Source organism: Panthera uncia, chromosome A2, assembly GCF_023721935.1.
Source record: "Panthera uncia isolate 11264 chromosome A2, Puncia_PCG_1.0, whole genome shotgun sequence".
NCBI classification, from domain to species: Eukaryota; Metazoa; Chordata; class Mammalia; order Carnivora; family Felidae; genus Panthera; species Panthera uncia.
The window spans coordinates 71023639-71045492 of NC_064816.1; the positions used below are offsets into that span (position 1 = coordinate 71023639).

At 44.8% G+C, this 21854-nt stretch overlaps 1 protein-coding gene across 1 annotated transcript in view; it reads right to left on the bottom strand.

Annotated features, from left to right (window-relative positions):
• The window catches only part of POU6F2 (POU class 6 homeobox 2), a 461044-nt gene that overhangs the window by 7233 nt on the left and 431957 nt on the right, over window positions 1–21854 (bottom strand). The window contains exons 8-9 of the mRNA XM_049642770.1: window positions 19420–19626; window positions 6761–6929 (exon numbers count right to left, since the gene is read on the bottom strand). Of these exons, the coding sequence (XP_049498727.1) occupies window positions 6761–6929; window positions 19420–19626 (376 nt within the window). The remainder of the gene's footprint in view (window positions 1–6760; window positions 6930–19419; window positions 19627–21854) is intronic.

A 21854-nucleotide genomic window follows, 5' to 3' on the forward strand; every position in this document is an offset into this window, starting at 1 on the left:
GACTCTGCTGCGTTTAGAGTGTGCATTCCCAGCAGGGTGGAAATTGGTTCTGGCGTGGGGGTGGGGGGAAGGTGGAAGAGTCTTAGATTGGACAATAGTTGTGGCCGCCCCAAGGGCCGTGGTACATAAACAGAACAGATGTGCAGTATATCTGTGATATTAACGGTCCACGGAGGAAGGAGGGCAACTAGGACAGAAAAGCACAAATGCTGGAACGGGGGGGAGGTCCCTGGGTGGCTCAGTTGGTTAAGCGACCAACTTTAATTTCGGCTCAGGTCACAATCTCCTGGTTTGTGAGTTCTAGCCCCGCATGGAGCTCTCTGCTGTGAGTGCAGAGCCCATTTTGGATCCTCTGTCCCCGTCTTCGTCTGCCCCTCCCCCACTTGCAGCCCCCCCCTCACCTTCTCAAAAATAAATATTCATTTTTATATTTAAATAAGGTGGGAAGTGAAGGTTCAAAACCAAGGGTGGAAAATAGGAAGCTGGAAACTTTCCTTGTAACAATGTGACCTTTAGGATGGTGCTTTTCTTAAAAGGTGACTAGGGGTCACCTGATGGGGCCCAGGACATGCATGTTGAACAAGTACCACAGGTGATTCTGATGCAGGGGATCCACGGAGCCCACAGACAGGGGCCTTCTCTCTGTTTCTGGCCTGCCCGCATCTGGGCATCTTGCCCTCTGCACACAGCTATCTTCTCTTGACCCCTTTACCATCATTATTCACCAGATGCCACTACCGTCCCACCTGTGTAAGAGTGACCAGCCACAAAAGCCCTGTGAGGGGGGGCCCCTGGGTAGGTGCCCCATCCTCGCGCTCCCCTGACACCCCCCCCCCCACCATTTAGTGTAGTCTGGAGTTAGAAGAGTTTTCCCCTGAGCAAAGCTAAGTAGTCCTTGTGGGAAGTATATTTGTTGCCCTATATTGGCTCCATCTTTAGATGGACAGGAATCAATGGAGTGAGGCAGCACGTGAGGGGCGGGCCTTTAACTGGCAAGAGTATGGAGCTTCAGCCCCTGGCCCTGGGCCAACACCAGATTTAGCTTGGTGGTGCCGGGCAGGTTTGTGACTTGGGTTGCAATTTTATGTAAATGCATTCTATCTTATTTCTTCCCTTCCCCTGCTGCCTTTCATGCTTATGTTTCTTTACTGGTTCCTTGAGACTGGCAACTAAATCTATGTGTGTGCCAGATTACTGCCAATGACCGGAGTTGAACAGAAAGCTATGAACTCTTGCTCCTGGGCCCCGAGCGACGTTGTGCCGATTCTCAAAACCTTCGCTGTAAAGCTCAGAGACTTGAGCACCTGCCCTGCCGAGCCCAGTGTCTTCCATGGGGCTCCAAACACGCTCTCATTACACCAGGAGGCTGAGCTCCTTCCTTCTGTCACACACATTTCCACTCTAGTCTTTTTCTGGTTCTACTTCTAGGGCTGATGAGCTAGGAATGGTGAAATTGAAACTGCATGATGGTCTGTTGGATAAAGGCCCAGGGAGAGGAAATCAGTTATCTCCTTGTTTGTGTACTTTGTTAATTGCTGGAGATGGGCTACCTGATTTTATCCGTATTACTGTTCTTACCCATAAAATCAGATGGTAAAATAAATTATTACAGTTTTTTTCCATGGGTCAAGTCTATGAAGGTCTCCCCATCCAAAGGAGGGGCCACCCTGGGACAAAAATGTGGGACTTGTTTTCATACTTTGGGAGAATTCACTAGATGGTGTCTGTAAGGTGTCTTGAATTAATAAAAAAAAGGATTTTTTTTTTGGATCCTAAAGTTTCTATCTTAAACTCTTGAGGATTCCCACCCCCTGGTCCACCGTTGGAACAGTTCACCTTCCTTAAGGGGTATATACTTTTCTATTTGAGAAGGGAAAACAAGAGGAATGTGGTAAATGGAAGCTTCCCTGGAATGTCACTTCAGCTGTCAGCCTGGCTCAGAGGCTGACATTCCATCCTGGGATAGGTCTGGCTTTCCCTCGTCTAGTCCCCTGGCCCTAAGAGGTTGGGTTAATTTCAAGGATGAATCTGAGGCCACCTTGATGGCCACCCCTCTGAGGGGCCTCTCAGATCCCTCCCAGGTGGATTCAGCACTCGGGCAACTCAGTCTGGGCCTTCTCTGCACTGAAGAGGAAGAGGAACCTTTCATAGAAGTTGGCTCAGGTTTGGGGCGCCTGGGTGGCTCAGTAGGATAAGCGTCCGACTTCGGCTCACGTCATGATCTCGCGGTCCGTGAGTTTGAGCCCCACGTCGGGCTCTGTGCCGACAGCCCAGAGCCTGGAGCCTACTTTGGATTCTGTCTCCTTCTCTCTCTGCCCCTCCCCAGTTGTGCTCTCTCTGTCTCTCTGTCTCTCAAAACTTACATAAATAAATGTAAAAACAAATTAAAAAAAAAAGAAGTTTGCTTGGGTTGAGTCAACCCAATATATTAAGTACAGGGTCAGAAAGCAACAGTAGTAATTGCCAGGGTCCACCCTGAGTCTCACCCTTTGCTATGGAGGAGCCAGAAGATTAACCTCTATAGAGATTAACTGGCCTAGAGATTGAGAATAAACTGGCATTGAAAATTGGCAGTGATTCCTAAGTGTAATGATGATGTTTCCCAAATCGAATCTGGGATGCAAAGGCTGAAGAGCACAAGATTTTTATGGGAACTAAATGCAAATTGGGTGAAAACAGACCTGTTCTGCAGACCCTGGTTGTAGGGTCACTGGGTCCATACTGAACTGAGTGCTAAGGATGGACCAGCAGAGATGTTTTGTTTTGCTTTTAAACTTTAGCTCCACCAGTTAATGTGGACATCAGCGAAAGGGGCTGCTGACTGGGTTGAACAGCCACCGTCTATCAACATCATGCTTTCACAACCTCTGCTTGTGGGATTTTTATATACAAGATATGCAACTTTAAAGAAGCTGCCAACTGTCTTATGTAAACATCCATCTGGTTCTTAATGTTATTCTCACAGCGGATAATGGGCATATTTACCAAATATTTCTGAGAAATAAACCATTTGAGAATGTGCAAGGTAATGTGGGGGAACAGTTTAATATGCAATATGGTGACTTCATTGTGGAAAATGGTGTGAATTGTGATCATGGGAATCAGGGGTGCCTACAAGCCATCACCATACGTCCTTATGTTCCCTTTATGGTTTATTTTTTTATGGGATTAGCCCGTAGTCCTTTGCTGTCTAAAAATCAAGTTTGCAGGCCAGGGCTTCAAAACATGTGTACTGTAAAACAAAACAAAACCAAACTCAGCAAAGGATAAAAAGACCGAAATGTACCTATTTTTAAACAGTATTGTGTAAATCTTGAGCCAATTTGGGACATTTGTCAAGTCATTTGTTTGACTCTGTTAGACTTTCCAAAAGCCCTGCTTATAGACTGTATTTACATCTGATGACTGTGGAGAACAAGCAAGGTTTAACACAGGATAAGCTGTATAGGTCCCGTGAACAGATACCGTGCAGATGTTCTGAGCTCAGATGTGGTGTTCTTTGCACACGAAGATCCTGTGATCATTGCTAAGGCATTCACTCTGTATTCTTTTGCCTGGAGTGGGGAAGATTTTTGGGTGATTTTTGGTTCTGTTTTATCTAGAACAATGGCAAGTTGCCAGCACTATGGTGACAATCTTTGACCGTGATGGGGGAGGGTTCATTGACCAAGGTTTTGACCATAGGTTCAAATCCAGTTTGACTTGGTTCATACAATGGCCTTAATCTCTTGGAGGGATTTGCTGATTAACCATCAAACTCAATTCAAGGATTATTAACTCTAGCAAGTCCTTCTGTTCTGTCTCAACCTCTAAAACTTAGTTAACTCTCTATTATATTGCCATAGTCCCTATTCACGCGTCGATCGTAGCTTTCATTTATCTTTATTGTACCTGCATTTCTTTGTTACCAGTTCATGACCTCCCTCAGTGCAGGGAGCACATCTTGCTTATTTTTGCTTTCTTGATTTCTATTGCTGTGCTTGGTATATACATGGTGCTCAATACGTGTTTTTATATTTAAGTTGACAGCCTCTGATTAAAACACCCTTTTATTCTCCTGTAATTTAACCTGCATAACAACTACATCTGAACAGGGTTGGGTCTTCCCAAATTATCCTATCTGCAGATTTGGTGAAGTTTCATCTCAGACAAAAGTAATTTAAAATGGGTAGTTCATGCTTGAATATAAATTTCAAAATATGCATAATGTCTAGCTTAGGGAAAAGCTTGTGCTTCAATTGTGAGGCATGGGTCCAGGCTTTTTAAAAGTTATTTGAAGACTATTTAGGTGATCGGATATATATTGTCGTTCAAATTTCACTGGATAAAATTTATGTGTAAACATCTTATTTTTTAAGGCAGCTGTACTGTGTAGCATGTGTATGGCCCATTGAGTCAGACTATTTGGGTTATCATCCTGGCCATGCCACCCATTGGATTGGTCACACCAAGTGCCACAGTCTTACAACCAAGACTGAATGTGGTCCCTCTGACAGTAGATGGCCAAGATGGGTTGTAGTTTCAGGATCTATTTGATGTCAGTTACAAGATCTGAAAATGAGGATTTCTATTACCTCGTTATGAATATTAAAATGAAGTTCAGAGTGTTGAAAGTGCTTGGAAAGCCCTACTTTACAAATGAAGTCTTAAACAGAGATTTCCTGGGGTAATCAGCATTAGAGAAATGCTCCGTGTATCATTCATTGTGTAGTTGGGTTTTGAGACAGAAAGAAATTAATTAGACAACGTGCTCAAAATCCATAGCAATTGTAAACCCGTTACTGAGCCTCTCATATATCTGCCAGAGAAGACTCATCATTTAGGCTCTGCATATGAGTTTGGAGTTTCCTGCCTCAACTGCCTATGGCAAAGGAGTCTCTATTTCCATTCTTTATATTTCATATCAAGATATGTAATATGGGTCACTTATACACCTAGAACTTACATGTCCCATTGGCAACTGTACAACTGAAATTCCATCTGTCCCATGAAGTAGCTCTATTACTGATTTCTGAAAAAGGCTAATCCTTTCCCTCCCAGTTTGAGACAAGTGACTAGAGAGAATCCAGAGTCATCCATCCGTCTGTCTGTGTGTTCATCCATTCGTTCACCTCTCTAGTCTTCTAATGTGACTGTCTACATTGTGTAAAATCCTGTATTTGCGGGGTGGTTTGTACTTTACTGTATCATATTTAACGTATTTCTTCTCTAGAAGATGTTTGGTCTCAGTTCTTTTTCTTTCAGGACCAAAGCTTAATAGCCTATCCTAAAGTTATGACCTTGATGCTATTTACAAATAGAGTATTTTGCGTAAACTTAGGTGGAATATCGACTTTGAATGACGCTGAAATCTTGTCTGGCAACACTGTGATGAGGAGTGTCTTTATTGGGGAAAATCTGGCTATAATTAGATTAATTGTATCTATGATTTTATTCAAGTAAGACTGGAGTTTCTGGCCCAAACGACAGCGTTTGTATATTTAAATATTTAAAAATAACTGGTTGATGGTAAACTCTGTGTGTATCCCGAAACTCTGTTTGATGTTGACCCATATTTGAGACCAAGAGCCTCCAGGCTAGTCCCCTGAAGTTCCTGGGCATTTTAATATCTCCCCATAATTCCTCATTTTCTCCTCCATATAATTCTCCATATAATCATCCATATAATTGAATATATATATATATATGTATGCATATACATACATATATTCATACATATATTCTTTTTGGGGGGGGAAGGATTGCTTGTATGGGGAGGGCATGGAAATCCTCTATTTTGCTTTGCATTACAGATGATATGTGAGGATCCCCACTGTTCCTATTATGACAAGTCATTTATGACACTTGACCAAACACAGATACTCACATTTGTCCTTATTTTATGCACAGATGTCTATGCAGTGCTTTAGCCCTTTAAACCTATAATTACTAGATTTTCGGCTCCTGGAGAATTATAATCTAAGTGTGCATTCTGTGATTTTTTAATATATGAGTAAAAATTGCACGAAAGGTGAACATCTAACATCAAATCGGGCCATGGTCCCTTTCATCTTAGTAAGTTTCGATTTGCATGTGATCCATACGCCGTCTTTACCTGGGGCCAAATACCATTTCTAAAAATTATATGTATATATGTGGAAGCCGACTTGCAGGCTTATTTTATGAATGGTTGTTCAGAGATTTCTCATCCGATTCTGGTCCATGCAGCTTCCCCCACATGCCACTGGAGCCAGTTCAGTGTGCACACACACCCGCCCGCCCACAGGCACGCTCTCTTTTATTTCCTCTGACACCTACAAATAGGATGGCAGGGGACTTCAAACACACAGAAAAGCAGCTTGACCTGCTGGCTGAGCGCCTGTTGTTGGTTATTTCAGTTCTGAGCTCTGTGGCTCACGCCCTGCAAGCTGATCAGTTTCTCCCTTCTGAAGTGGCAGGACTGACTCAGCACATCAGAAAGCACTTGAGGTGGAAATCAGCCCCTACGTGTGCACATCGAGGTGGGTGTGCTTTGGGGGAGCCCTCTGGCCCCGGGCATGGACCTTATTCCAGCATTGGCCTAGGAGGGCCAGGAAATTCCTCTTTGATGTTGAAAGAGCAAGAGAAAGAGGGAGGGACGGAGGGAGGGAGGGGGGCAGAGAGAAAGAAGGAGGGGACCGAGAGAGAGAGAGAGAGAGAGAGAGAGAAAGAAAACGGAAGGCATTGCAGATAGGCAACAAGAAGGCCACCATGATTTAACCGAGCCAGAAAGGATACTTACTGCTGACTAACTGGCCCACGCTCAAAGCTGAAGAAGAGGAGGATGAGGAGGAAGAAGAGGAAGCCTGCCGGACTGGGCTTTGAGACATGGATGCTTGGCTGTGAGCCAGGTGCAGAAGGCTGCTTTGGGAGGCTGCTTGACCCACTGACGTCTGGGAGGGTTGGTGGAGCTACATGGGAGGGGGGGATGTAAAAAAAATACACACATGAGTGAAAAATCAGAGGGGGGGGGTGGAAATGCCAGGGAATAGAAGTTTCGTCTGGGGTTGAATTGTTATTTCCAAGAATATATACTTCTCAGGAACAGTGTAAACTCCACACAACAGGCAGGATTTTTTTTTTTTTTTTGTATATAATATGTTGCTGCTTGCTTGACAGGCATTTTATTAGTAATCTTAAATATATTATTAATTCCCTACTTGGCTTGCTGGAGCACCCAATTTTCTACATTTCTCGACCAAGGCGTGTGGCTGGACTCTTTTTGCCTGTTCACACAATTACAGAGCACTTGACAGGTTTCTTTCTCAAGTATGTACAGATGAAATACAATGCTCACAATGACCTCGGAGTGTGGAACTTGGTCTTAAAGGTGTGGCTGCGCTCAACCATTTTGTCTTACGTAACTGGTATTTTTAGGAAAGTTCCCATTTAGGCTGAGTGTGAACTGACTACGGGGACTTTCTGCTCCCCCGGATCAAAGAGTCTGGCTGGGAAAAACGTTCTCTGATGTCCTATAGGAAACTGAGAGAAGCTAGGGCGGCCAGGACAAAAATATCTAGTAATATTTGTAGCTTTCAGTTGTCACTTTCTTACTCCATGCCACCCTGTGTTAAGGACTTTCATGCCCTTGCTCGTATCAGCCTGTGAAGTGGGTGTTGTTTTGACCTCTCTTTTGCAGACAAAGAAGCCGGAGCTCTGAGAGGTTAAAGGGTTTTTATACATTCATCCAGTAGGTGTGGAGGAGCTGGTATCTGGACACATGAAGCCTGACCCTGGGGCTCAAGCTTTTAGTCACAAGGCCACAAGCAAGAATTAACCTAATTTTCAGAATTTAGTGTGCCTGGAGAAAGGCTGTCTTTATGTCCATTTATTCATGACTCCTTTACAGCTCATCAAAGGCCGGTGGTTCTGAGCAGTGAGAGAAGTCCAGCCGAGGAGAGGAAGGTTAGAGGAAAGGGAAATGATTGCAGGTACCAGGTCCCCTTGGAGACCCAGGAGGGGTCTCTCTCCTTGCGGGTGTTGCCTCCTAGAAAGCAGACACTCAGGGCAGCTCAAGATCCTAGACAGGTGCACCATCAGCCTCAGCCACTGCCCTCTTTGTGGTGGGAGATAGCACTTCTTGGTTTACAAACTGCCTTCATGGCCATCATCACATGCACAGAAGTGTAGCAGAGTTTTTATAAAAGGAAGTCAGGCTGGGAGTAGAATCAGGTCAGGCCCCAATCTTCGACCGCCTTCTCAGTATCTGATAGCCAGCCTGGGACATTTCAGATTGACATTTGTCACTGCTTTCCCTATGTGTGTGTGTGTGTGTGTATGCATTCAGTTTTTCATTCAATTTTATCAAGATCTAATTTATACATGATGAAATTTGCCCATTTCAAGCATACAGCTTGATGAGTTTTATCAAATAGGTACATCTGTAAAACCACCATCACATCAAGATATAGAACCTTCCATCCAATCGTTCCGTAAAGTTCCCTAATCCCCTTTGCAATCAGTTTCCCCCCAGTGCCCAGTTCTAGACAACCACTGTCCCACTTTCTGTCACAACGGACTCATTTGGCATGATTCTAAAAATGGGATCATACAGTATGTACCCTTTTTTTTTAACCTGGGTTTTTTTGCTTGGATACTGTTTTTAAGGTTCATTTCATTGCATGTGTCAGCAGCATTGTCTCTTCGTATCACCGAGTAGTAGGTATAGTATATATTGGTAGTGTATGTATCTATATTTATATGGATGTCTCTGCCACAAGTTCTTTATCCATTCATCTGTGGATGGACATTTGTGTTGTTGCCAGTTTGGGGCTATTATGAATAAAGCGGTCATAAACATTTATGTACAAGTCTTTGTGCATACTTGTGTTTTCGTTTCTCTTATGTAAATACCTAGGAGTGGAACTATGGAAGTTATCGCCTCATACTATACATACATGTTGAACTTTTTAAAGAAAGCACCAACCTGATTTCCAATGGTTGTAGCACATCATATTCCCACAAGCAATATATGAAAATTCCAGCTGCTCTATATCCTTGCCAACGCTTGGGATTTGTCAGTCTTTTAAATCCCCTAATGTGTTTGTAACCATCAGTTAATGTGTTACCTTCAAAGAACTGTTACTAAGGTGCTACTTTGGACATGTGCCTAAAGAGCTATTTCCCCTTCTGGTCCCTCATGGTGATGCTCTGGCTCCCTGGATTCACATGACATCCCTATGCAGCAGCTATGCCTAGCACGAAGATGAGGAGTAAATGCCTGGCCCAAGATCATGGGGTCTGGAACACATTAGAATCCAGGCTATCACTCATAGCTCATGGCTCTTTCCACGATGCCATTCTGTCCCCCATCAGAATTGCTTGCAGTTACATTTCAAGTGAACATCCTTATTGTTACTGAATTGTGCTAAGTGGAGACTGGATTGTGAACAAAGATAGTCATAATTGACATGGAACCCAAATTAATATGCATCAAGCATCTGCGCAAAGTAATTAGCCAATCTGCTGAGCACATAATCAACAATTGAATCCAGTAACTTTTATTCTGTAGGGACACATATTAAAGATGAAATCTATTTTTAATTTGCTTAATAAAATGTGATGGATATTTGCATGTCAGTCTACCCCTTCTAACTTATTGAGTTGTCCTTCCAAATATTGTTACTTGACAAAAGCTTTTCACAGTTTTGAGTCACTGAATCATGAGATAGTCTTCTGTCTTTACCATTCCATCAATATTTTATTGGCCCTGGGTGTGGTAAAGCACCATCAAGGAACTGGGTAAGACAATAATCAATTAATTTTTTTCTTTCTCAGGCACAACTCAGAGAGAAAAAAATTAGTGGGCTGCAATCTCACGAAGGAGTCAAAAAGCTTCTTTTTTGACTAGGGCTTATGCATTAAGCTATGCAGGAGAAGAAATTCAGGAAGAAAATTAAATAGTTCTTTTAAGAGCTCGTTCTATGCCCACACAGAGAATGAGATGAATCTAAGATATCTAAGAATCTAACAAAGATATATTTCTTCCAAAGTAAATAAGCACTTTTAAAAGACACCGGGGTTCTGTTTTCCCTCCAAAGTTCAACCAGACAGTATGGAAAAACTAATAAAAATCCTGAAAAGTTCTTACTTGTCAAGAATCAAGATTATATAAGCAGTAGCATCTTTAATGGAACCCACATATCTAATTCCAGTGGCCAGTGTAAACATGTATCTGTTAATTCTAGAATCACTTGTAAGCCCATGGGGGTCCTGGGTGGCTCAGTCGGTTAAGCGTCCAACTTCGGCTCAGGTCACAACCTCATCATTCATGGGTTCGAGCCCCGTGTTGGGCTCTGTGCTGACAGCTCAGAGCCTGGAGCCTGCTTTAGATTCTGTGTCTCTCTCTCTGCCCCTCCCCTGCTCCCTCTCTCTCTCAAAAATAAATACACATTAAAAAAAAATTAGAATCACCTGTAAGTCCAGATAGGATAGCCTTTTGTACATACCAAAATGAGCCCAGAGATTGACCCTCTTTTACAACTTCTTCCCTCAGAAAAAGAGGATGGTAGAGGGACCACCTCTGTTACTTCCCATCCCTAAAATTGTAATTCTTCCAGGTAAGTGACCAAAAAATAACCTTATCTGTGATATTCTTAGTTTAGTGATTTTGATGCATTAATCTTTAGAAATATTGTGGTTAAACTATATGTATCAAATAAGAAAAGGGAAAGCAGAGATTTAAGCCACTTCATGAAACAACTCTGGGATTCAATATAAAACTTTAATGGACTTTACATACGCAGCATTAGAAAAATGTTATTTAATGAGATTTAATGATGTTGTTTTTCAGACACTGACTTAAATCTGAAAATCATGCATTACTTGTAGCGCATAATTGGCAAAAGAAATAGGTGTATAAATGCCTCAAACATGACTGGCCATAAAAATTGGAATAGTTTAAAAAAAACATTGGAATAGTTTCCCAAAAGAAAGTGCAGGGAATTAGGGACAAGCTAGAAGCCTGAAGGAAAAACTATTCCTTTCCCTTCCTGGAGAGAAAGGGAAACGTAAGAAGCTTTCATGAAGGCCAATGTTTGGTTCTATTGTCTTGCTCTTGAGAGTCTGACTATATGGATACCATATGGCTACCATTTATGGGATACTTCTCACGTGTCTTTGCATATACTTTTAAATCTTGGCATTAGCCCTCTTCATTCGGTATCGGTGTTGTCATTACAGAAGAAGCAACAGACTTAAAAAGGCCGCATGGCCTACCTGGGGTCATACGGCAGGTATAAGCGGGCTTTGAAGCCAAGGAAGTCTGACCCACGCACCAGCCCTCCTTCCTGTAGGCACGCGGCCACCCTACTGTCTACCACTGCAGACAGTGATGAGTCAGGGAGACAGCAGGCAGCTCTAGCTGGGCGGCGTGGAAGCAAATGAGATGTGCTCAAATTGGTCACGGTGAACCACACTGGGAGAGCTGATCAGCGCAAATGTAGACGGTGATCTATCATTTTGAACATATCTGTTTTGTTCAATATGACAATGTAAGTATTTTTTGAGTTCAGGATTCTTTTCTACAGGTCCCGAAGTATTTAAAATGTCATATTTTTAAAGGAAACATGGTAGTCATAGGTGGCGAGAGCATGATGATTTTGGTGTAGTTTGGGGCACATCTCAAGTGGAGTTGCCTACAGACTGTCCTTTGCCTGATCAGTCCCGCTTATCTGTAGTACCCGAAAGTTATTTTACTCAGTCAGTATCATGTTCATCTGACCATATTTTCTATATATTCACTTTACCCTCACTTCACTGCCTAAAGGGGCTGGAATTTATTTCCATAAGTTCCAATAATCACTTTCTTGCCTTTTATTGAGCTGTATGTAAGTCAGATGTAAGTAGGCTGTGTTATGGGCTGAAATGTGTCCCACCCCAAATTCATGTGCTAAAGTCCTAACCTCCAGTATCTCAGAATGTGACTATAATTGGAGATCAGTTCTTCAACGAGGTAATTAACTTAAAATGAGGTCAGTAGGGCGGGGCTTCATCCAGTGTGACTGGTGTCCTTAAACGAAGAGATTAGGACACAGACTGGTATACAGGGAAGCCCATGTGAGGACACAGGATGCTAAAGGACACCTGCAAGCCAAGGAGAGAGGCCTCAGGAGAAGGCATCTGTGCTGACGGAGTGACCTTGGGCTTCTAGCTTCCAGAGCCGTGAGACCATAAATTTCACCCTCTCTCTCTCTGTGGCCCTTTGTTATGGCAGCCCAAGCAGTCTCGTACAGGCTGAGAGCACAGACTCAACAAAAAAGGAGAGGGAAGGGGGCAGTTGATATTAGCCCGGGGCTTTGCATTACCCGGGGAATGAGGAAGGAACGTCCATCTTGCACAGGAAATGACACACAGGAAAGAACAGGATTCCTGTTGCCTTTCAGAGGCGGCCTTTGTGGGTTTGTTTGTGTTGGTTGGAATTGCTGGGTGTTTAATGTATTCAGCAAAAGTAAATTCAAGTATAAGCACGCTTCCCAGACTTTCTTGTTTTCTGTGCCACTGGTCCCCATATAGCTTCCATGTGTCGCACAGTCTATCCTCAATAACGTTTTAGTTCCTGGAATAAAGCACCTTCTAATTAAATCCACAATTGCCATAAAAATAAGTGGAGGTGACAAGTGTCTTGGAAAATGGAATGAAGTGTAGAATGTGCTAGACAAGTTGGAAGAATGAATGCATATAAACAGTAAAATTCAAATGGGATTAAATAGAGATTAACTTGGGGGAAAGAAAATCTCTCCAATTACGCCAAGGCAAAATGGAGCAGGTCTGGCCTTTTACAAATGGGAGGGAGCCATAATGAACCACAGGCTAAATCCCCATGTGGTACAATGAGAACGTGAACAGAACCCCAAGGGTTCTGGCAGAAGGGGGGACATCATGATTCTCCCTCCCCACGCTGGTTGGCATTTTTCCAAGTGTGTGCTGTGTACCTTATAATAGTTTGAAGAGAAATTAAGTCAGTGGGTCTCAAGATTTAGCTTTTGTCAGAATCACCTGGAAGGGCTGTTAAAACACAGATCATGTGCCCCCACCCTCGCCCAGAGTGTCTGATGCATTCCGTCTGGGATGGGGCTCAAGAATTTGCATTTCTAACAAGTTCCCAGGTGATGCTGATGGTTGGGGGACCACATGAGGTTTTGGAAGGAGCTTCTCTTCGAAAAAGGGTAAAGGAAGTGGATTTATTATGTCCAGGGAAGAGAAGCCAGAGCCCAGATTTAGTAAGAACCTTCAAGGACGAGGAGGACATAATGTATGCCTGTTACTGAGGAGCTCACTCTACTGTGGGTAGGACAGGAGCTCCGGTGTTAGATGTGCGAAGATTTAGGGTTTACATCAGGTCAGGCTAACTTGAAACATTTTGAGGGCCTGAAACCTGACATTCAGTGGAGATTTGAATTATCTTTTGGAAAGTTTGAAAAAAGCAAAAAGGGAGCTATCCTTTTGGTAGGGTCCTGGAGACTCTCTGGATTTTCCTTCTAGTTCTCTCTGTGACCTTGAAACAGCTCTTTAACCTAAGCAGGAAGAAGCCCAGATATTAGACTCCTTCAGACACTTCCTGTCTGCAAGAGAGTTGAGTACAGTGGGCTCAAGAAAGAGGGCTGATAGCAGCGTCCCTCACACCAGGCCCTGTGAGGCTGGGAGGAGGTGTGGAGGGCAGGATGGGGGCAAGATTTAGGGGAGACATCCAGACACAGGCAGGGAAGGCCACCATGGTCCTAAAACAAGCCTGAGACACACAACCGGGGCTCTTCAGAGACAGAGCAGGGCAGCAAATGAGGGACTAGACGTAGTTGAGATAATAAGGTGAGAGAGTGCTGCCAGAGGAAGGTGCTGACATTCTGGAGAGAGATGAATAGAGAAGGCAGTGCTGTGTGGAAGCTCTTCTCAAGCTTGTCTAGAGGCGTTAATGTGGAACATACTGGAAACTGACAGAACACACGGAATTGGAAAGGCACAGAAGGGCCTGAGCTGGGCCACTCTGGAAGCATGGCTCTGGGATGCTGGAGAGGAAAACTCCATTAATTGGGCAGCAATTAAACCTAACACAATTGACTGAGCACCCACCACGGGCAGAGTCTGGAATGAGGCCGCCATTCTGGCTCCTGCCTTTCAGGTACAGAGTCCTAACGACAGCACAGCTGATGAAAATGAATAGAGCAGGGGGAAAGCAGAGCTGAGGGAACAATGCAGGGAAGCTTCGAGAAGGAGGCATCCTGGATGGAGGGATGGTGGCTGGAGCTCTCCAGAGGGAGAAGGTGGGAAAGGCATTCCAGGCCAGGGCACAGCATGTGCAGAGAGCTTGTTGGCTGGGCTTGACAGGGAGTGACAAGGGGAGACCAGAAGGATGAGATGCCCGGTTGTGTGGCTGGAAGGTCAAAGGGCTGTTTTGTGTTGGAGTCACTGATACGCATTTCATCCATCTAGGAAAACGCCACCCTGGTAGGTGGAAATGTCTCATTTATGTCTCATTCTGGGTGGTTCCAAGAAAAAAAAATTGGGAACCACGGATTCAGGCAGGGGCTAGGAAGAGTGGTTGATTTTCAAAAACAGGTAAGGGAGTACATGTTGTATTTACTTGGGAAAAAAAATGGATGGATTTGGATAATCAGATGGCATTCTGGGGAGTCAATTTATTTTATTTTTATTAACAAATTTTTTTATGTTTATTTATTTTTGAGAGAGAGACAGAGCATGAGTAGGAAAGGGGTGTAGAGAGAGGGAGACACAGAATCCAAAGCAGGCTCCAGGTTCTGAGCTGTCAACACAGAGCCTGACGTGGGACTCGAACCCTCGAACTGAGAGATCATGACCTGAGCTGAAGTCGGATGCTTAACCAACTGAGCCACCCAAGCGCCTCAGGGAGTCAATTTAAATGAATTACTTTCTTTTGGTTTCCTGTTAACACCAAGATTACTTTTTGAAGAGAAATTGAGTGTTTTCATAGATGGCAGTCTCCAAGCATTATAGCTATGGCATTTAATTTCTGGAAAATTTCCCTGCTTTGATTTTCCAAATTGCAACATTGTTTTTTTCTTTCAAATGTCTCCCACTACCTTCTGCTGGAATTTAGTCAAGGGAAGAATAAATATACACAAAAATGACGTCTGTGCTGCTTATGGAGAAGTTATGAGTTCACGGTCACAGGGTAGGAAGGGCAACCTGGGGGATCTGGGACACTCTCCCTTTGGTGGGAGAGTTTACCATAATTCACCAGCGCTGCAGGGTCCCATGGAGGGAACAAAAGGTTACTTTCAAGCTCCACCAAATATTTGTATTAAGTAGTTTCTTTTCTTTTTTTTTTTTTATGCACAGAAACATACTTCCATCTTTCTGTCTCTTCTTTTATCTAGTCTTTTTCTGAATTTTATTCTCTTGAACTGCTCCCCAAGAATCTCTGATGTGATTCTGTGAAGGTTATATGTAGGGCTATCGAATCTTGGTATATTTTTAAAAAATATTTTGTTTGCATTTCATATGGTCACTTTGCAGGATCTCAATCTTTTATCATTGGAATAAAGCATGATCAGGAGCAGTTGATGGGAGACTCTTAGATCTTCAGGTTCCTTTAGTTAATGGTAGGCAGATGTTAAAATGAAATTGAAGATGCAATTATTTTTATTAAATTAAAACAGATCACCCCAGGTTGTCTGGTCCAAGGGCCGTGTGCTTCACTCCACTGAAGTGAACTCCCTTCTGAGTGTTGAGTCAGGGAACTTTCTGTTCCTGTAATTTATGGCGTATTTTACTGTTGGAACCATGCTCTTGTGAGATCAAGCATTTGTCATAAATCACATGAAAAAATAAATTGAGAAACTTCTCTACTGTATGATAGAAATCCTTTATTTTTTAGTGGTTGTCTGTATTATATTTCTTCAATGTAAAGGGTTATATTTAAAGAAAAAATTGAAGACCACTATCCTTATACCTCCAGCTCTGAGCTTTTTACTTTTGGACTCTTGGGCATTTTATGATCTGCTATCCTCAGAATCCCAGCTTTTACATCCAGGACTCAGACTAGTGCACCTCCTGTCGATTCACCCAACTTGTTAACTTTACTATATGCTCCAAGGTGTTTCAAATTGTTTCAGAGCTGATGCCAAGAAGAAAGAGTAGTAGTCCTGCATTTATTTCTACCATTTCCTGATATTTCTGACCAGGTTCACCATTGGTTCCCTTGATCTTTCTGGGATTAGACTAGACCACTGGCACTTGCCCGGGGAGTGCCTGCGGTGACTTGGGGAGATTCTGGACGGTTCGGATGTCACTCTTTTCCAGCTGTGCTCATGTGTTCTCTCCATATGCACATACATGAGGGAGGCAGGTGTATGTACGTCGAGGACAGTCCGGATCTCTGGGATGTTGGTTGTAACTGATACAAATTGGATTTGCAAGGCATCCCCTCCACACGCAAGGGCCTGGCTGTTTCTTCCCAATGGCTAGGTCTCCAATTCTACAGTGAAGAAGATGGTCATGGTGGTTAGACCAGCAGAGGACAAGATGATCCCGTAGTGAAAATGAAGTTTGTTCTAGGGACCAACAGGTGTGGTGTGAGAATGTTCCTGAGGTGCATCTGTGCTCATGAGAGGGACTGTGGCAAGGGATCAACGACATTTACTTTGGACAAGGAGTGAAGGAATGGCGCCATCATTTGCCATTTCTTGGCTATGTCCTTCTCCTGGATTAAAACTGCATTGCCTCAAATCTAGGGCTGCAATTGTATGTAACTGGTAGAGTCTATCACCGAAACACTCTCCTCTGACATCCAAGGTGAGGATGAGAGCTACTTTGTATTAAATGTTAATGATTTATAATTAATTCATCACCTTCGTGGCAATTTACAACTTGGCTTTGCTGACAGGAATAGTTGTTAGCAGATTGTATGAAAAGAGGCCAATCTCCTTTCTCCCCCTAGAGATAATTTTAGCATAGTTTTGAACAGATAGAAATAGGTCTTAAAAAGCCAATAAAATGTAGAGGCTCTTGGCTTATCTGGGGACCTACGTAGAAGGTAGAGGATCCAATGGCACCTTGTAGATGTTACGCAAAATAAATAAACTAGCTGAGAGATCTCGGGAGTGGGGAGAAGGGAAGGAAGTTCTCAGTGATATATTTGGCAGGACTGTACCAGTGCCTGTGGTTAAGCTGAGGAAAAAGGGGGGGTTGGGAAACTTGCCCCCACTTCCGCCCAGCAGTGATTTAGATTTGGAGGCAGAACCAAAGGGCATGAGACCAGAGTCTCTGTCTCTGGGAAGTGAGTTCACACCTGGCTTGGTTTTTCCTGGCGTTTGCCCCTCAGTGGACGAGGTCTCCTTGCCAGACACGCTCATAGATCCCCTTGCTACTCTCTCATGGCACTTACTGTGGATCTTAGGTACATATTTGTGTGAGTCTTTGATGAATGTCCATCTTCCTCGCTAGATCATGAACTCCATGAAGGAAAGGCTCATGTTATCTGTCATGTCGACCAGCCCAGCTTCCAGGTACGGTGCCTGACAAATAGTAGGTGGTCCATAACTATATATATCAACAGATTTTTAAAAATCTTTATTGAACAAGCAAATGGATTTTCCAAGCATAGCCTTTGAGTGCCACCAAGAACGGGATGTACCTGTGGTTGGATCAGAAGCCAAATGGCCGAGGTCTCTGGAGAGAGACTTTTACTTTGTTGCAGATGAATGATGAAGAATTTATCAGTGCTTTCTCCTTCCTTTTTCCTTTGAATTTTATTTCCTTGCTAGATGCTTTGCATTGTATGGTTTTCCAACAACTCCCAAGGCCATCTACTCAGTCTTGCACCCACTGGGAGTATTCGTCTTCCCCTCCCACCACCTTTCTTTTGTTAGCGCATCCTCCAACTGCACATCTGGATCTTAGCCTTGCCCGACTTGTGCTTCTTCACTCCCCCAGCTGCTTGTTTCAAAATGTTTCAAATAGAGTGGATTCAGACTTTAAAATGGTACAACAAAGATACAGAGGGATTAAGGTATCTCCGTTGCTTTGCCTGATTTCATCCCTGTAGCATTCGACACTGCGACCACTGCCTACTTTTTAAACACTCTTGGATGCTAGATTGTTACGCTCGGATTCCTCTCCTGCTTTTTCAGCCACCTTTTCTACCTCTCCCTCCATCTTCCCTACCTTAAAAGCTGATGTCTCCCAAAGTGACTCCTTTGCTTTGTCTTTCTTTCTTCTCTTGCCCCTCATGCTCTCCTTATCTTCCTTCTCTTGTCATGGTTTCTCTGGATGTTGGATTTGTTTTCAGCTACAATGTATGCACTCGTGACTCTCAGATGCTGTCCCGGGCGCTACTATAATCCAGACCCTTATTTCAGCTACCAGTACGTGCTTTCATAAATTCTTCTTTGTGTTTTGCTGTCGCCTCCTAAGTGGCTTGTTTGCAATAGACGTTTCATCACTACAGCTCAACCTCCATCTGCTACCAGAGTTGTCTTCTTGAAAAATAAAGCTGAGCATATCATTCCTCTCTTTAAATACCTTGGACAGATTCCTGGGGCTGCAGGGTAAATGATCATCACCATCCTCGTGACTATGTAAGTGCTCATGGTGGGCCAGGCACTAACCACTATGTTGATTCATTTAGTCTTCACAAAATGCTCTGTGAGATAGGTACCGGTTATGCCCATTTTACAGATGAGGAAACGGGGGGCACAACGACGGTGTGTGATGTGTTCAAGATCACACAGAGACAAAGGCCATCCTCTTCAGATTGATCATGGAGCCCTTTCCATGACTGCCCTCAGCCTGCCCCTGTGCTCCAATCACATGAGCCTTTCTTCTGTCTCCCAACCTCTATCCTCCTTCATCTTTCCCTGCCTTTGGGCCTGCTGTTCCCGTGGCCTGGAATGTTGTGATCCCATTATTTGCCTGGGTAACTCCTACTCCGTCTTTGTCCATCGATAGTCACTCCCCAAACCATTTTCTCTGTGAGAACTCAAAACTCTTTGGACAAAGCTGTGTGTCACTCCCACTTCTGCGTATTGTACACACCTGTCCTGTTACAGGACGTTCTCTGCTTTAGTCCACGATGGAGTGATTTTTTTTTTTTTTTCATTTACAGTTAGGACATAAATGGTCTTGGCTCCTTCTTGACCCCTTTTAAAAACTGAAAATTACGTATCACAAATGTGGAAGCAAGAACACATCCCTATTGAATTTTAGGCCACTGTCCCTGTTTATAATTTAACAGATTTGTATTTTCAGATTAGAGAGCTACTTAGTCCTTACCCATATTCACTAAGGATGAAAAAAGAGCGCCTTGCCTTTTAAAATCATTGAGATGGTAGGATCAGGGATTCCATATTTTGTGATTTAAAAATGACTCTTCCATTGACTGAGACCAAACAGAAGATGAGTGGGAAGGAGATGTGGAGCGGTTACCTGCTGGCCGGGCTTGATGGGTGAGAGCGTGATGCCCTGGGTGTTGATCACTGGCAGGATCTGGTTCCCGATGACCGTGGCAATGATCTGGCCCTGGGCGTTGGTCAGGAGCTGGGGGGTGATGGGCTGCACTTGCAGGCCTTGAGTGCCACTCGCTGCTTGGCTCGATGGCCCCGGATTCGGCATCAGAGGTATGGTCCCAATAATCTGCAAGAGACAGGCCCAAAGGTGAGGCGCTGGGCTCTGCCCTGAGTCTGCGCATGCCACCGAAGACGATTCACGCCCTGCTTTCTGAAGGTGGCTCCCGAGAGTGAATTCAGAGACTGTGAACACATCTGGAGATGTGGGTAGGGAAGCCAGTGCAGGGCATGAGCGTCTGCGGGAGGGATGAGCACACGAGTGAAGTGCATGGGAAGGAAGGGGGAAGCATTTTATTAAAAGTAAAATCAAGCTGCAGTGAGGGCATAAACCTGGGATTTCTGCCAGGGGCAGCAAGATGTCTACTTTGTCTTAGAACCAGATAGAAGATGGACATCTCATGGCAACCAAGGCCCTCGTCTGACTGGGGAGCCACATTCCCTAATCCACAGGAGCACCTCAAACACACACCCTTTCCTCTGCCTCACTCTCCTCTATTCTACCAACACCCTGCTCCTCGCTCAAAGTCCCTGACATCCCAACCAGAACTGGGGTGTCGGCATCCTGGTGCTCATGGTGGTCAAGAGCCCAGGTTCTGGGGTCAGGGAGACAGGATTCCATTGGCAGCTGTGCCGCCTACCAGCTCAGTCCAAGAGCCTCAGCTTTCTGAAGGCTTGAGAGAACTGGAATCATAAACAAATGTTTGAAACTCTTAAAATAGAGTTGACATGACAACTGAGGACAGAAATTTTGAAAACGTGCATTTGAAACAATGGGTTTGACACTGGGTCCTCAGGGTTAGAGTTTCAAGGCTCCGGTGGCCGGTGGCAGAGGTTTCTTGTTGCATCTGGTAGCTTCTGGCTTCAGTGAAGGGATGGTGTGGAGTGTCCAGCAGGAGGGGCCCGGCTGGACCCAGTCACTGTGCTAAGGACAAAGGGAGCAGCGGGCAGGGCAGCAAATGTGCAGCGCGTCTCTGAGGCCTGGAAACGTAGATCACAGTTGTGTGTTGCTAGGGACAAATTTAATCCTTGCAAAACGAAAATATGATCGATGTTTCCCCAGCTTATGGACTCTCCTGGGGGAGTCACAGAACCGGTGGTTGGATGCTTCCTCCTGCACAGCACAGGATCTTTTGAGTCACCTTGCAGGGTCCCCTCCCAGATGTGAACTGTGGTAACGTGGCCTGGGGGCCACCAGGACATATTAATAATACTGTCCCAGGAAGTGCTCTCATGTATATGGTTTCATTCATTCCACATTCTTACAACAGCTATGAAGTGGGCGTCAGTCCCGCCTCCTTTACGTGGATAAGACCACGGAGGCTACTTGTCACCTGATGGAGGAGTTTGTGACAGAGCTGGAGTCCAGGTCCGGCTGACCCCCGGATGTTTGGTCTTCCATTATGTCACCTGGTGCCCACCACATGGAGGACACGGGAGGGGACCCGCTTGTCAGGGAGGGCACTGTGTCCCGTTTGCAATTTTCCTCCAGGCAATAGGCTGCCTGTGGTCTGAGTTTATAAATGATTCTGTTTCCTGCCCACACTGTACTCCAAGAGGGCTTCGGACATAGGTTCTCAGTAAATGTCTTCGGAATGAATGGTGTCTAGACTCAGCTACCTTCGGGATCCCGGATGCAGCGAGGACCCCGGAAGAGCCGCAAGCCCGCACCGATCAGTGACCGAGATGATGACGGAGAAACTGCCCCTCCCCACTGGCCGTTGTTCCCACCACCAAAGCCCCTGTGGGGCGGCACCACCGGAGCCGCTGTGTGAATCCTAAGTATCGGTGGCAGTTGTCTTACTGCCAGTGAAGATCCAGTAGGTACTTCGAGAGCGAGAGAGGTGCGCAGGTCCCTGGGGAGCCTGCAGCTCCAGAGTCTCACTGAGCGCAGCACCTGCAACGTCCCGCCCGCAGCATGGCCCTGAACGCGCCCTATCAGTGCTGCAAGGTCAGGTCCGCATCAGTCCTTTAGAGCACATGAGTGCTTTCTTGATGAGTGGTCTTGCTCTGAGCAGCTCAGGATTCACAGGCTGTTCCTCTGACCCCACGGGCAGTGTCGGGAGGCCTGGGGAACAGGCCCCCTGTCCCGCACCTGTGCTCACCTGTCCCCTCTGGCTTCCCCGTGTCTTAGGCCTGAGAAGCCCCACCCCACGGGATCGGCCTCGCTGGAAGGCCTGTGGAAGCCGGATGCTTCCATTCAGGGGGCAGGGCTGTGGGTTCTATTTTAGGCAGGATGTCACCGTGTTGAGGAGCCAGTGTGCATCTAAGCCGGGAGAAGGCTTGGGAGCGAGGCGC